The sequence below is a fragment of the Lepisosteus oculatus genome, chromosome 3 (genome assembly GCF_040954835.1).
Source record: "Lepisosteus oculatus isolate fLepOcu1 chromosome 3, fLepOcu1.hap2, whole genome shotgun sequence".
NCBI classification, from domain to species: Eukaryota; Metazoa; Chordata; class Actinopteri; order Semionotiformes; family Lepisosteidae; genus Lepisosteus; species Lepisosteus oculatus.
This window is the reverse complement of record NC_090698.1, coordinates 50,907,552-50,924,126: the sequence shown is the minus strand read 5'-3', so window position 1 is coordinate 50,924,126 and position 16,575 is coordinate 50,907,552. Positions and strand designations below refer to the sequence as shown.

The following is a 16,575-nucleotide window of genomic DNA, read 5'->3' as shown; positions in this document are numbered from 1 at the left end:
TTTTGTATCAAAACAACTTTTACGAATTCTCCCTCTGTCTAGCTTTAGACTCGATCGCCCATTCATTTTCTGTTTCTTTCAGTTCATGATTGCAGGGCAGATGAAGCCCATCCCAGCATGCAATGGGTGCAAGGCAGAGTACATCCTGGATGGGACGCCAGTCCATCGGAGGACAGACACATACAGACGTGTACGCACTCACACCTAGGGCCAGTTTTCCAGAAGCCAACTACCCAAACAGAACAATTTTGTATTTTGCTGGAGCACATACTGTACAAACTCCATGCTGACAACACTCCAAGTTAGGAATTGAACCCAGGTCCCCAGCTTCACGAGGCAGTAATGCTAATCACTGTGCTGCTGTGCCACTCTAGACTTGATCATATATAGGTTCTAAATCAATTTAGTAACAGAAAATATGTTGGAACATAGTGCAGAATGCTATCTAGAACTATGGTTCTACTACTGCAAATCTAAGCAATCATCTGTTCAGACAAGTCTAACCAGTTTTGTACTGTACATAAATTAAATATAATACCAGACATACAAAGTTCAGATAATATTGGCCTGAAAACATCTATTTGTTCAGTAAATAATGTGTCAAAAAACTAAGAGTATAAAAGAGCACATATTCTGTTTTTGACCAAAAAAACCCAGGAAAAAACAAAAAGCATTTCTTGCAACAGATCTGTCAAGTCAAAGCAGTGATGAGAGATGGCATTTTAAGTATATCTTAGTGTGAATTATTTCAGAATAGCAAGTAATAGACTCTATTCATATACGGTTTGGCACTGAAACCAAAATTAGTTTTTTACCACAAAGCAAACTATTCAGTCAACCACTCATGTTTTGAGATTTTAAGTAAACATTTGATGGATTCATCTATATGGAAAAACCACATCACTTGACATCACACAAATGCAGAGATGAATTGTGGTTCAGTTCAACATACGTTAGAACTGAAATTAACAAACTGAGGTACAGTATATTTGATGGTAGTTATTTCAATAATTTATCTAAAATAATTATTTTAATTACTAAATCATTCAATACTACATTATTTCTTAAAGTAGCCAACCACATCATAAAGTAGATATCTCCAGTGTTCAAGCTATATAATTAGATCATAAACGTATGCCAATTTTAGCAGATATAAGTGGCTGACTTTTATGAATAACTATTAATTATATTACTTAACATATTTTGTACTGACAAAATGCTTTTAACATTAACTTTCTTGAGGAAAAAATGTAGGTACTGTAGCAAAGAAAAATGATTTAAATGTTTTTTTTTAAAACAACATCAAGTGAGTTGCATTATATTGTCATTTAAATCAAACTGCTTTAAATCTTCCAATGCAAAAATAATCAACCCTCTTTGGTCTCCCTGATGTTTAAAGTACTTGTGCTTACCCACACATTTTATGCCATTCCCTACCCATCCCTCTTGACAGGCGCAGTGAAAACTCCCTGGCACATTGACACAGGAAGCATGCAAGTCACAGTTGTGAGCCCCAATCTCACACTCGTCCACATCTAAACAAGAAAAAATATATTTACTAAAAATACAGCATCTCTAGTTAAAAAATGACTCAGACTACAATCTGAAGAATCAATTGTAGATCTGTGCTTTCACAAAACATTTTCTGTTGAAAATGCTGAAGAAAAATCTTCTCAAATTTGAAACAATGGTAGCGGTACAAATAACTACATGATTTATTTCTCTGTTTCCAGCAACAATAAGAGAGAAAAGAAAAAGTGCAGGCAGAATTATAAACATAATTAATCACCTTATGATTCTGCTACTGTACATTAGTCTCCCAAAAAGCAGTTTAATGGATATTTCTTCAGTGATTGATTTTGCTGTACCGGTACTCCCCAACTTACGTCAATCTGAGTTATTTAAATCCAACTCAGTCTTCTTCTATATTGCATCAGGTGTGTATTTTCTCTTATGGTACATGTGTGTTGTCTGGTGTGACTTCCACAGTGTGTTTGCTCTGTTACCTTTTTAGGCATAGCTGAAAAGCATTCTTGTGATTTTGAAAGCAAGCCAACACAAGGAATCAAGACATATGAAGTTCTGTTACATTTGTGATCCTTGCTGGACTTACTAGTTTATCTGTGTCAGTGGAGAGTGGAAAAGTAGAAGAAGCGTTTATTGTCCTTAATGATTAACAGGTGCGTGCTAGGCACTGAGAAGGGATAAAAGAGAGAGTATAGCACACTGTACACCAACACACCATGTGGTAAGAAACAGGAAAAGAAATACCTTCCCCTTTTTAATGAACAGTCCCAGCAGACCATCACCAAGGCAGTGTGCTACAGTATAATGTAATATGAATATTGTAATAGTATAATTTTATATTATTACAGTAATGTAATAAAGATAATGCTAACAGATGTGAGTGAAAATGTACCAAATAATAAGACTGCCCTCTAACTTATGCAAATGATGATTTACATTAAGTTGTGCAGAATGTAACCCTTGCAAATCCTGGGGAGTACCCGGATTTAGTCTTTGTCATTGCTGCCATAATACTCATGAGCCCGTTCAGTACTTTAAAAGCTAAAACGGTTAATTATAGATCTTTGTTATAACGTGTTCCACATATGGAAGACAGGAAGATGACTGTTTTTACCTGTGCAGCCTGTAGTTCCTTTCTTTACTGAGTAACCCATCTGACAGTGGCAGATAAAGGATCCTTTGGTGTTTTCACAGTCCCCAAACATGCAAATGTTTGGATTCAGATCACATTCATTTACGTCTGCCATGAAAAACAAGGTCAAAACACACAATGTCTATCTATTCAGTAATAAAAGGCTGGCACTTCATAAATACAGTATATGCTCACATAAAACACATCATATAATATTTAGTATGTGGTACAATAAATTATTAATAGAAGAACAGTTGAGCATGTGCTTTAGTTAATACGATCTTTCTGATTCTGTAAAACTGTGTTTATCATTAAATAATCTTCAGAGTTCTGCCTGTTCTGAGTCTTAATGAAGGGAACATTTCACTTGAATCACTGACCTCAATAATACTGCACTCATTATAAACCAATCTCTCAGTTCACCCCCCTATGATGTCTGTCTGTATCTCCTGTCAGTTTTCATTATAGTACTTACTAAATTACCTCACAGAAGAATTCCATTTCATTAAAATCAGTTATGAAGTGTGGTTTCCTCGAAGTATTTCCATATGCCTATGCCATCAGGAGGACTTGGCTGAATTGTAAACTTATTTGCTAACAGTATACCCTTGGGATCACAGTTCAGATCCGGCTCCTTAGACACATAGCAGGAGGAATTGGCATGTCTCTCAGCCGCAAGTGAAGCCCCACAGACCTCTGAATTATTTGGCACAACCCTGCCTTCTCAGCTGGTGGAAGTTTGCAAGTATTGGTTTTGTTTTTTTCCTCCTGGCTTCTGTGTTTCTTGTAAGCTTTCAAACGGAGTCCCCCTCTTGGGGTAAAATTAGCTTTTAGAGTTTTTCAAAGTTTGGTTCATTTGACATGATGGCAAAATGCTATCACAGCATGGTTACATACCAACACAGATCTTCATATCCATAGACGTCATAAATCCATCATAACAAAGGCAGCGGTACTCTCCAGGAATGTTAGTGCACTGTCCTCCATCACATATGTCAGGGTTATCTTCACATTCATCGACATCTGCAGTGGGGAGTAACAATAAAAAACAACAGATGTTGAGCAGTTATTTCCTTGGTAGAAAAGTCATCTCCCCCTCACCAGGCCTTCACATTGCAGCTCATTGCTGGCTGTGTACATACCTGTGCAGCTCCTATGGTCAGGCATCAAGGAATAGCCATCACTGCAAGCACACTCATAGCTGCCCTCTGAATTGGTGCAGTGGGTGTCACATCCTCCATTTTCAATTGTACACTCGTCAATATCTAAAAACCACGAGGAAAACAGCTCAATTTAAAGGTACAATACCTTTCCAATTTTTTTTTCTAACTCATTGTGACATTCCAAATACAGTACATCGGATAAGCATTCTAAGCAGAGGGGTTAAATTTGAAATCTACAGGAGAATAAATACAGAACAATTTTTCTTAGTTACACATTCCTGCATGTAAGATGCATGTTCACGATTTATTGTTAAAGAGAGAATTTCTTATTCTGGATTATTAATGTGTTTAGCACATGGCTACTCTTCAAATCATATCAATGACTTTTTTATGTACAACTTTTCCATATCATATTAGTTCAGTTACTGTACATGCCATTCATAATACACAGAATGTGTACAAAATTGTACAGTATAAAAAGTACAGTGATAGCTTCTCTAGTGATTTGTAATGCAAGAGGAAAGACAACTCTAGAATCACAAATTCAAATATTTCCACAACATTTTCAGTTCAGATAAAGACACCATTAACTCAGTAACAAACTGAAACAAACTTCTTAGTCTGATTAGCCTTGTTATATTTCCATTTTTTTTTTCACAGCTGAGATTAAGCTGTGTCACTGGACTTTGATGACATCTGGTATCACAGCAATACAAAACATGACCAATGGTAAAATATTTAAGATCAGAATTGATGAGCATGCCTAAAGGAAACCTTACCAACACAACCCTGCCTGTCAGGAGTAGCCTGGTACCCAGAGTTGCAGGAGCACTGGTATGTACCGATCACGTTCACACACTTCCCATTCCTGCAGAGGCTGTCACTGAGGTCACATTCGTTGATATCTAAAGAGCATAAACATCACTCACAACCAGAACATGTCAGACAACAAACTGAAGAGCAGAAGTAGCTAAAGAAGCCAAGAAGAAAGGGTTCAAAACCTCTTTTTTCTAAAAAAAAAAAAAAACCATAAAGAGAATGAATGACTCTAAGACCAGCTTGTGAACATCCTTTATTTCAGGAGAAAAACAATTTCATTTTAAGACTGTTGGTAAATAAGTATTATTTAAATACCAGTTAAATACTGGTAAATAAGGTTATGAATGGTTTAGCAGAAGTGTTGTAAGCACTGAAAAGCTGGGAAGATTAACTTCTCATTCTCAATGTTGATGGCTTCTGGAGAGAGTTCTCATTGAATGGGTTTCTACTTCCAAAGCAGTGTCTTCCCTCTGGATCAGGAGAGAGTTTCTATCTATATCCTTGTCAAAAGAAGCAAACATAATAATGATAGAGTGCTATACTGGGGATGCAAGACTCAAGAGTACAGTATGTCTCATTACACTTATAGCACAATTATAAATTCTAAGAATAAATCCTGGTAGTGTGAACAATTCTTAAGTTTCTTCCTTATTCTTTGTCTGGGCTGCTCTGTCCACCTGGCCTCAGTCAATTTTTTTTCCTTCTGATAATATTTCTGACAAGTAGTTTGCTTTATTTGCTTTCATGTCTTCCACGATTCCCTTTTTAACTTTTTATAGGTTTTTCTCCCAGTGAAGTAAAAATAAACAAACTTGGAGGGTCTGAATTGGTGCTTGCACTCACCAATACATGCATCTCCACCGGGAGACAGCTGATGGCCAGGAGGGCAGATGCACCTGTAGCTGCCTTCAGTGTTTTCACAGGAACCTCCTCTACACAGCATCGGGTTCCGCTCACATTCATCAATATCTACCAGCAAACAGTGACAAATATGTAGAGCACAGCTTTCTAATGCAGCACATTACATTACACACAAGCACCTCATAGAAGTGGAACAGACACTTTTTTTGTTTCAGCAAAGACAGCTTAACTTAAACTAGCAGAAAAATGACAGCACTAAACCTAGTAAAACAAGCTACTTGTAACCCACAGAGGAGAGGCCAACACTCTAATTTCTCACTTTTTATGGTATTTGCCACATTTTTATTTAACAATAGGTTGAAAACATATCGATCATTTCAAAATGCACCATGTACTGTTTATTGCAGTTATTGTCATTTGAACTACTGGCTGTTTTTCTGCTCCCTTGCAGTTAACACTTAACTCTCTTATTCGACAAGCAGAAGAATCAGTGTACAAAACAGGGACCTCTTACCCATACAGTTCTTCATCATCATGAAACCACTTTCATATCCTTCAAAGCACTCGCACTCAAAACTGCCTGGAGTGTTGACACACGTACCACTTCCACACAGGTCAGGGGAGATACGGCATTCATCAATGTCTAGACAGAGAAGAATATTATTGATGTTTTAACAGACCAACTCCAGGAATTTCAGTAAATCCTTACGCACAGACTGGTAACATTTGTCAATCCAGAGCAAAAAAACGTTACAAACGTAAGGCATAGAAGTAAGAATGTATGAATAGTATCCAATGGACACGTGAGCCCCTTTAAAGTTGGGGGAATTCAGACACAAGATGAGTTAATGAATTTTTTACTACTAATTTCTTGAATGGTTTCTTCAAAGTACACATATATACAGTATGTTGCATAAAGGCTTCTTTTTATGTTTTCAGCAGCATAAATAACTTCTACATGCAAAAACAGACTACTGTATGCTCACTCTGTCTTCATGTTAGTACATCACCTCACCCGTGCAATTTCTTCCCTCTGTATCCAATGCAAATCCACTGTCACACCGACACCTGAAGCTGCCAATAGTGTTTTGACATTTGCCATTGGTGCAGATGTTGGGAAACACTTTGCATTCAATGATATCTGGAAAAAAATCAATAGCCACTTGAAAGATAAACATTTTTTTAATATTCTTAAGTAGGGAGAATCATCAAAACATCTCAATAATAATAGAACATGCATGTTCAAATACTTATAGCATAAGGAAAGTGAAAACTGGGACAAACGTGATCTACAGTATAATGCTGTAATATATGAAGACAAAGAACTGTGGACCGAAGAGCATGAATGGACAATTAATCGCATCAAACTTAACTACAGATATCTCTTGATCCTACAAAAAATGCAGCAAGTGAATTTGAAAAAACAGGAAAAACAATTTAAGGTGCAACCCCTGGTTTTATTCTGTTCTAAATATTTATTTTATGATAATACAGGACTTTCTTACTATCTAAATTGATATACTTGATTTGTTAAAGTGCTCTTCTGCCAAATGGGACAATCTCAATACAGTAGATACAACTAAATTAATTTTACACTCTCAAGAAATAGCCTATTAGGTAAAGTCATATCTGATTTGGGAACATATATTTGTTTTCCATTCCTGTTCTATCTCCAGCTTAATTGACATTTTGCAAAACTCAACAAATGAAATACAATGGCGCAAAAAGAACGGGAAATTCCTATTAACTTCTAATTCTAATACAGGTTTTTTTAGAACAGCCTTTGTATATAACCAATCCATACTGTACCACAGCACTTCTTGTTACAGATTTCTAGGAGAGTGAAGTAACGTTCCTATTCCTTTTACAATCATCATCTCAGACTTGAATAAATCATTTCTAATACGAGACAAGTGATTGAAACCAGCCCCTGTCTCACCTTTGTAGAAGGGCCTCCCAGTGAGAATGTCCCCTCTGTTGGCGAAGCCTGGGCCTCTGGGACACAGAGCCTCATACTCTCTGCTCCCTGGCTGGGGACAAGCTTCACACTCTGAGCCCCAGGCTGCGCCAATGGAGCAACAGCACACATCCATGCGGAACTTCCTCGGAATGGGCAGAGTGCATTCATCCTCATCCCATGTCAGGTAGCAGTGCTCCAGCCGCACATCTGAGAAGAAGGTAATCTGGTTATTCCACAGCTTCTAGAACAAACCTCTTTCAGGTGTGTCAGCAGTTTTCAAAGAGCATCCTACATGTATCTGCTACACTGCATGTGCATTTACCTTGTACGGCTTTGAATAATCACACAGAATTTTCTGTATACCATTTTACTTCACGTAACCCCCAAATTTGGAGTATTCTCAAGTTCGAGAAATATCTGTGAATTGTGATGCATACTGGTACCAGAGTTCTCTTCACAAGAGGAGGAGAGAGGGAGAGCAACCACATGGTTTGATTTAGTTCCTTCTCAGCCTCCTTTGCGAGTAGATGTGCAATTTCATATTTGATTGTGCAAATATGTGTTAGTTACACACAAAAGTGACAGTCATTAGTTAAATAATAAAACATAAATTAATAAATTAAAAATGGAGCCTAAGAGTATGAGAAAGGCCAAAGACTTCAATGTCACTAATCAATCAAGAGCTGAAATGATTTTTTTTAAAAAATACTGTTAGTGCTTGATGATTTGCGTGAAGGACGAAGTAATAGTGCTGATGCTCGGTTGTTTAGTGTAAATGAATCTACAGTTACATACAATACATACAATAAAGAAAAGTGAGCAAGCTATCAGAGCAACTGCAAGAACTGCAACAGCAACGTCACTTAAGGTCTCAAACATGCCATGTGACCTGATCTACATGGTTGTTATCACAGCAAGAAGGGTAAGAATTAAATCAGAAAGTCATTAAAAAAATATCCATAAATACATTTCTAGTTAAAATATATTGCGCTTTTCTTTACTCTGATGTTATTGTTGTTCGTAATTATAGGGGAAAAAATGTTTGAGGGCTTTTAATAGGTTGAATCGTGACTTCAGTTCCCCTAGCCACACTTTTCCTATTCTTCCACAACTTTACAGTGCCTACCATGAGGGTCTTCAGGAATGTAACTCACGGGTGGCCAAGGATTACTCTAATTCCTAGCTGAATATAAAGAAGCTGCTGTTGGCGTGTGTAAATATCCCTCATGTGACTAGGGCCTTAATCTTTCACATGCAGAATAGAGCTCTTCCTCACATAGCAAAATACACAGACCCACAGTGTCAGAGGATCTGAATGGATAAGTAGCCCTAGGGGATCAGCTGTGTGGATGTGTAGTGCATATTGATCTAGAAGGTGACTGAATCAGTGAACATCCTTTTGTTCATGTGCAATGGCCTGACATTTGTGTGGACTCATAAGACAACATACCATACCTGACCTGTGACATATGGACATGTTAAGCATTCTTATCTAAAACCTTTTAGAAATGATGGAAAGGCATCATAGCCAGAATGTAACTGAATAAACTTAACATCTCTCTTGCAAGATTTATATTCAATTTGGATATGATTTTTAGTGTAGGTACTGTACGGACCATTAAGCCTTATGGGGTTGGTTTCACAGTCCAGGTTTACCATTGGACAGGTTTTGTATACAATACAAAGACAATGGAGGAATCCAGGAATTGTATAAGTCAGGATCTGGGAAACCCCTGGTATAACTTCCAACAGAACTAAAGTGTTACCTTTATTAACTTATGAATACTGTTTGTGATGTGGTAAAGACAATGTATTAGTTCAGCTTTTGTATGATGTGCTGTGAAATTATAGTATCACAGTAACAAATCCTTTCTGTATAAGGTAATCATCACTACAACTGTTTGACAATTTAATAAAAATGGTCTAAAATAAGAACTACAGGCACGCTGTACACTCTTTAATGCCTGGTGGCTACCCTTAAGTTGGCAGAAAGACAATGCATTAAAGAATTTTGGAATATGCATAAGAAGGCTTTGTGCCTGCTAATTTAAAGGTACTATAAATTTTAGTTTAAAAATTAAATAAAGATGTTTATCCAAAGCCCACAGTAATGCATTACTGTAGGTGATAGAAAGTGGATACAGCTTTATAGAGATCTTGACATTCCTGTTGTGTCTGGACATTTGAATCAATCTACAAAAGAAGCAAAAACATTTAAACAGTCCACGTTTGAAAACAGACAACCTGTTATTTTAATGCATTGGTCATTCCTGCCTGAATTACTCGTACATGACTGGCCAGATACAAGCAATTAATGAAGTAGTTAATTTAACAGTAAAAAAGAATAACACAGCCAAAAAACTGTATAATGTAAGGGACTTTGTTTTGCAAGCACAGCTCAATAAATCACAAATTCCTTGGGTGTTTTATTGCAAACACCTGTAAGTGAAGCAAACAAAGAAATATTCATTCTTCTGACTAGTGTAATAATGATGATGGCACTTACCAACACACAAACGACCTGTTCCGTCTAATGTGAGCCCTTCAGGGCACTCACACTTGAAGGAGCCTTTAGTGTTTATACAGCGTCCATTGGGGCAAACTCCTGGAAAAACTTCACACTCGTTCACATCTGCATACACAAAGATGCCAAGAAAAAACTGAATCCTTCATCATCACATCATTCAAATTTTTCCTACAACTTTGAGCCCCTACCTTTAATATGAAAGATACTGTAAAAGACATTTTAGTTATTTAAAAAAAAATATTCTACAATTATTCTACTTCCAATTACAATACAAATTATAGTTAAAAGCACCCCAGAAAGCACAGTGGATAACAACATTATTTTTAAGACCACACATATTCAGCCACCATGAGTTGTCTGTTGTCAGAGGACCAGAAAAGAACTGAATTCAGTTTTTCAAAACCAAACTTTTCCAAAGGATTAAAAGGTACTAAGATTTTCCATTCACCACGAATAGTGGACTCTTCCACTAGGTAATACATTAGCAACCGGTCAAAATGTCCTTCACACATGCAATATATTTTTTTTTAATTTTGGTTTGCATTGTTACATTTTGAAATATAACACTAAAAAAGATTTTAAGTGTCTTTAGAGGACTGGGGAGAAAATTGGGCTCTTGGAGTCAAATTGAACATTTTTAGATGTTTTTATAAAATAAATGTATTTTAAAAGAAAGAGTTTGCTATAGGGAACACTTTGTTATAGGGATTGCATAAACATTGTACACATTAAACATATTTATAAATGGCTAATAAATGTTACAAAATAACCACTGTTGTAATTTGTAGATTGGTTGGAAATTATAATCCTGACCATAAACTAAATTGTCTAATGTAATTATTTTTTGTAATTATTTGTACTGTACAGTATATTAGAAGTAACAGCATATTAGCATATGAATACAAGATCCAGTTTTGAGTTCAGTGCGGCTCTCAAATAGGTAACTTGTCATTTACTATCAAAAAGTTTTAGCATATCAAATGGGTTTACACAAACTTTTCTAAGTCACTTGTGTACTATTGTGTACTGTGATAAAACTTAGTAAAATTAATTCACACAGTATTCACATTACACTGTATCACAGTAAAATAGACTTAAAGACAGGGGTCTCAATGTCGTGGCTTAGGGGCTATTTGTGGCCAAACAGCTCCACAATCTATGAAAGATTCTACAAAAGTTATTTAATCAGGACCACACACATTCTATTCATTGCAAGCAATATCCATTGCGCTGATTCAAGGTAATGCAGAACAGTATTATGCAGTGATAATATCTGGCCACTAGATGTCAGTCTGAGAGATGCAGGCCCCTATACAGTAGATTTATCAATATGAATGCAGAATGCGGTGGTGAGTGTTCAACCACCTCTTCATACAAATGTGGAATAAAATTAAAGATTATTAACCTTGCTATTGGACTAGTGACTGGAATGTTTTAACAACTGGAAAAACATCAAAAGTTAATGATCCTGGTATAATAAAAAGGTTACACACTAAAACGAATGTTGACTGAACACAGACAGTTCTAAGTAGACTATTTTCTCATTGAGTACAGACTGCTACATGTTTGATCTGTAAAGAAGTTTTAAAAGATGACAATATTAAACTGTCTTATACAAAACAATATAGTGCATATAATAAATATGAAGAAGAGAGGATGGTGTCACAATTAAAGAATGGGCTAAGCTAATCTTTTTTCCAGAAAGTAAAACATAGGATACAGTCAGTTGTTTTGCACAACTATGTTGTCAGCAAAATTACTGGGAAGCCACTTATTTATGTATTGATTGCAAACTTTATTCTTGACCCCTCTAAAGATATCAATGAGCAGATCATTGAGAAAGAATATGCACAGAAAGTAGTGCCTATTTTCATTGCAGAAAGTCCTAATTTGGTAGACAGTGTGAAGCATGCTACAGTATATTTATTAACAGTGCCAACTGAAAAACTGCTTATCTACAAGGCATAAAACCACAACAAGTGGATTTTTTGCTGCCTTACAGACACAAAGGAACAACATTTCTTGCCAAGAAAACTGCTAGCAAGCTGAACCACGAAGGAGTACCAAAAATAACTGCAAATAGGCTGATGGCACTTGTACAACTAAAATGAACAAGATGCTGATCAACTAGTAGTGTTACACTGCATTATATATCACCACACATTGTGCAGTAAATCTTTGCAAATCGACAGCATCGAGTTAGCTGTCGTAAAAAATGTGATTGAGGGCTGTAACGGTTTTGTGGATAAAAAAAATCCAAGAGTCCTTGAGCACTGGAGTGATACAGTACCAATGACCTTGAAAATGGCTGCAGTCACCCCTATGCCTAAAAATAACATTTTGGCTCTGGACAACCTAAACAACATTTGCCCTATATCCAATCCACCTTTTCTTGCAAAAAAGAGCATGCTGATGCAATTTAATTAAACAACCATTCCATTGCAAATAACCTCTTCGAACCCTTCAAATCTGGTTTCAGACAAATACACAGCACAGAAAATGCCCTTGACGTGCTGTTGCAGGACTTTGAGGTGTACAGCATAACAAGCATACTTACTGTATGTCCCAAATCTTTGCAAAACATTCACAACAACCATGGGTTCGACAGTTCCTAAATTTGTGAACAACGTTTTCCCACAATGAGCATTTACAAGGCAATATATAGAACACAGCTGTCAGATATTGACCTTCCTAAAATCCTAAAGGCCTCATCTATTCCGTCTCTGAAGCCCAACATTAACAAGCTGACAGAACAGAGGTGTTGCCAGGTGTTTGTCAGGCAAAGAACTGTATAATACAGTATACAATAAGGCAGTGGTTAGCATTGCTGTCTCACAGTGTTGGTACCCTAGGTTCAATTATTGGGCTGATCTCTGCATGGAGTTTTAAGGTTCTCTTCTTGTTCATGTGGGTTTCCCCCAGATGCATCATTTTTCTACCACATTCCCAAAGACATTCTGGTAGGTTAATTGGTTTTTTTTGTGGGTATGTGTGTTTATTTCTGTGTGTGCCCTGTGATGGACTGATGTCCCACCCAGGGTGTACCCTGCCTTGTGCACAGTGCTTCCCATGTGACTGATGCTCTCCCTTAGGTAAAAATTTCAAAACATTTGCCACACAATAAACATTAGATTACCTTCACAGACGATACCCTTTGATCTCGCAAACCCTCGTGAGCACGCCGTATCTGTGAAAATAACAAGTTTATAAAAATGTTACACAGCTGTATCAGCATTTACGAAACTAAAAATAATAGGTTGGATACTTTTTTGTTTTGGTGGTGTTATAAATAATCATATTTCTAAAGAGTGTTTACACTTACAATTCTTACATTTATTTGGTTTTAATGTGTGACTTCAAACCCATCACCTATAGAAAGAGTATTCTGACAAGAGGCCCAAGCAATGTGTATTTATGAACTGCTATTGTTAAATGGTTAATGATCTTGTGGCTTGGATTATTATTATTAACCACAGCTGGCTAAGACATTATGGCAAGAATTTCCAAGACCACAGGATTATAAGCAAAGCAGTGTGAGAGTGCCTTGCCATCAGGCAGTTCCAATCATAAGATGACAAGATCATAGACTTTTCAAGTGACAGCGGTCAGCAGTTTATAATACCGGGCAGTGCATCAGGCCACACAAAACAGTAAATGAAGTCTTGTGGCTGATTTAGGATTGTTGTCAAAAGGATGGATTTCATCTTATGATCCACAGCTTTCCAAATATGATTCTTTTCATGCGCTAAGTGAGATCCAATTGAATGTCAAATGCATAGCAACTTTTCAAATATTTAGCATTAAGTTCGCAAATAGGCATACGTACCATCAAGAAATAGCAAAAGAAAAAAGCATCTGGAAAAAGTTCACAAGGAACCGTGCAAAACAAAAAGCAACTACAGTAATATAACAGCATTACTAAGTTTCTTGTTTTAGCAATTGTAAATGTTTTTTTCCTAGTCAAACCTGTGGATTTTTTCAGACTTTTTCATGCAATGTCATACTTAAGGTTTAGAAGATCAAATTATTCCTGTTTCTTCCTTACACTTCAAACTTTCCATGCAGTCTTTAGGTCTTCATATAGCTATTCCAAAACATTTTATTTAATACAAGGTTAGGTAAAATAAACTGCAGTGTTTAATTTTACATAGCACCCTTCATAAGTAAATATTTCCAGGCACTTTATGTAAGTTAAAAAAGTAAGAAACAGGGGCACAAGAATTAGACGCTCCAAACATTTCTGGATCATTCAAATATAACCAAATTAGAAACAAAATAGATCCGAAGAGAAAACTAAAGGAAATGTCAGGTCACTGTTTCCTTAATGAATTCAATAGAGGGTACAGTGTCAGCAAAGAAAAACTTTGGCCTTGTTAAAATTAAGTTAACATTTAAAAACATGGCACAAAGTCACAGTCGCTGATTATGTTTTAATTGGATTTGGTTTTATTGGAAATACCATTTTATGGGCCATCTGCAGATCACATTTACACCAAACAAAGGCACAGCAGCAGACTTTGCGGACATACTGTAAGTCATGAAGCTGTTCAGACACACTGTGGCACAGCAGAAAAGATGGCACCACGCCACAGTAAAGTTGAAAATCTTTCCACATTCTGCCGGGGTTATAAAGTGAGCTAATCAGTCAGTTTAAACATAGATGTACTAGATGAAAATGCCAAAATGAAACAGTTGAAGAGTTGACCATTTCTATGAACAAAGCCAAAGTATTTTAAACTCCCTTCACTAAGTAACAAACTAGCTGAGCCTACTCAACTATACACTCTAGTTCTCTTCCTTTGACGTCTGTAAGCGTATAAGACAACAGTACCTATCTCACATCGTTCACAGGGGCTGCCCCACGCTGCTCCCAGAGTAGCACAGCACTCAGATTTCAGTGTTGCTCCGTTGATGTTCACCTCACAACGTCCGTCCTGGATATTGAGCCAGCACGTTCCTTTTAAGCTGTCTGTTGTTAGAAAACCATGGAAAAGGGAAATAGCAAAACAAGCAAGTTCTCCTTACAGACTTGAGGAAAACCCACAGAGCTGTATGAAATGAGCGGAAATGTCTTCATTGTAAATATCACTGTTATTATTCATGTGTGCTTATATTTTAAACAAAAAAAAAAATAACACCACACGAACTGCTTAAAAGAATCCTGTTGCTCTCTTAGCACTATCAATAGAAGCACTTTACAGTCCCAAGTGGGAAAGAAAAACTGAGGGCAGTGTTTCAGACTGACATGGATTATTCAGTCCTATCACTACTAAACTAGTAGAGCTAAACTGATAAGTGTTTCTAAACTTGGCGGGTGTAAAAAAGAATGACAGGCAATTCCAAGCTAGAGAACAACAGCCAACAACACAATCCACTGTGAACATCCACATGTTCACAGACTTTGATGAATACCACTCGTATTCTTACTTACCCACGCAGATCAGTCTTGTGGAATCCAGTTTGCTGCCAGCAGAACATTCACAAACAAAAGACCCTGCATTGTTTCTGCAGATTCCATTAGCGCAGGGGCTGCTTTCACATTCATTGATATCTGAAACCATGAAACAAGAAGGTCTTTTGTTACAGCCACAACTGGAAACCATTTCAAAGAATTATTAATTTTATTTGAGTTCTTTGTTCATTGTTTCCTGAAAGTTCCTGAATTTAGTTTAGCGCACAGAAGGAAAAAGAGATTAGAATTTTATGTGCCCAATGCCAATTATTAAACCTTAAAACAAGTTATTCTTGTTACTTCTTACACTACCTTGTTTTCAAACCAGAATTAGAAAATTAATTTTGATTAATTTTGATAAAAATGAATGGGTGTCTAAAGTTTCTTCTATAACCTGTCCTTATAGACTATAACAGTCTCGACAAATGTGCAAGGTGACACTAAGACACAACAAGGCAGTCACAAATGGAAGTACTATATCTACTGCTGTAGCCTGCCCTTGTGAATCACAAAGGGCCAGATATAGAAGCTCTGTACCCAAAAAAATATATACACTGTACAGAAAATATAGAATATCCATGTGACCCCGAGATTTAAAAAGGGTGAATGAAGATACTGGCTAATCAAATAGTACATCCTCACATCTTTTGATTTATTCACCTAGTGTTCACAACGTACTATTCCCCTGAGAACTGGGTTTACGCCAAGTCAAAAAATGATGAGAAATTTTGCTTTGGGTTTTGGAAAAAAGCAGCAGCAAAAAGGATATTAGACGTGTATAGGGTCAAGAATTGAACCATGATGCAAAGATTGATTCATTTCCAGTCCCATTGGTACTGTATAAGCACTGTAGTCTTAAAAGAATGAGACAAGTGCTTCCCCCTTATGTTTCTAAAGGTGACTTAAAAACAAGTAATAAAACTCAGATTAAAACTGTTGCCTTCACATAGTGTTTCAATGCTGCGATAAATCCCCTGCAGTCTCCACTTTGTGCATAATTCTAAAAAAAAGTGTGGTTTTGCAGTTGAGTAATTTTTCCATATAATGACTAATGTATACGCAAAGAAAACTTATCACCAAAACGAACTGACTCTGAGGATTGTGTCTGCCTCACTACTGTGTCATCGCTTTAGT

At 36.7% G+C, this 16,575-nt stretch overlaps 1 protein-coding gene across 1 annotated transcript in view; it reads right to left on the bottom strand.

The window, feature by feature from the left end:
* Window positions 1-16,575, bottom strand: part of fbn2a (fibrillin 2a) — a 113,261-nt gene that overhangs the window by 37,147 nt on the left and 59,539 nt on the right. Inside the window, exons 20-32 of the mRNA XM_006626927.3 lie at window positions 15,421-15,540; window positions 14,821-14,958; window positions 13,126-13,176; window positions 9,969-10,094; window positions 7,442-7,669; window positions 6,518-6,643; window positions 6,017-6,145; window positions 5,485-5,610; window positions 4,602-4,727; window positions 3,802-3,924; window positions 3,557-3,682; window positions 2,642-2,767; window positions 1,413-1,535 (exon numbers count right to left, since the gene is read on the bottom strand). Coding sequence (XP_006626990.2) covers window positions 1,413-1,535; window positions 2,642-2,767; window positions 3,557-3,682; window positions 3,802-3,924; window positions 4,602-4,727; window positions 5,485-5,610; window positions 6,017-6,145; window positions 6,518-6,643; window positions 7,442-7,669; window positions 9,969-10,094; window positions 13,126-13,176; window positions 14,821-14,958; window positions 15,421-15,540 — 1,668 coding nt within the window. The remainder of the gene's footprint in view (window positions 1-1,412; window positions 1,536-2,641; window positions 2,768-3,556; window positions 3,683-3,801; window positions 3,925-4,601; window positions 4,728-5,484; window positions 5,611-6,016; window positions 6,146-6,517; window positions 6,644-7,441; window positions 7,670-9,968; window positions 10,095-13,125; window positions 13,177-14,820; window positions 14,959-15,420; window positions 15,541-16,575) is intronic.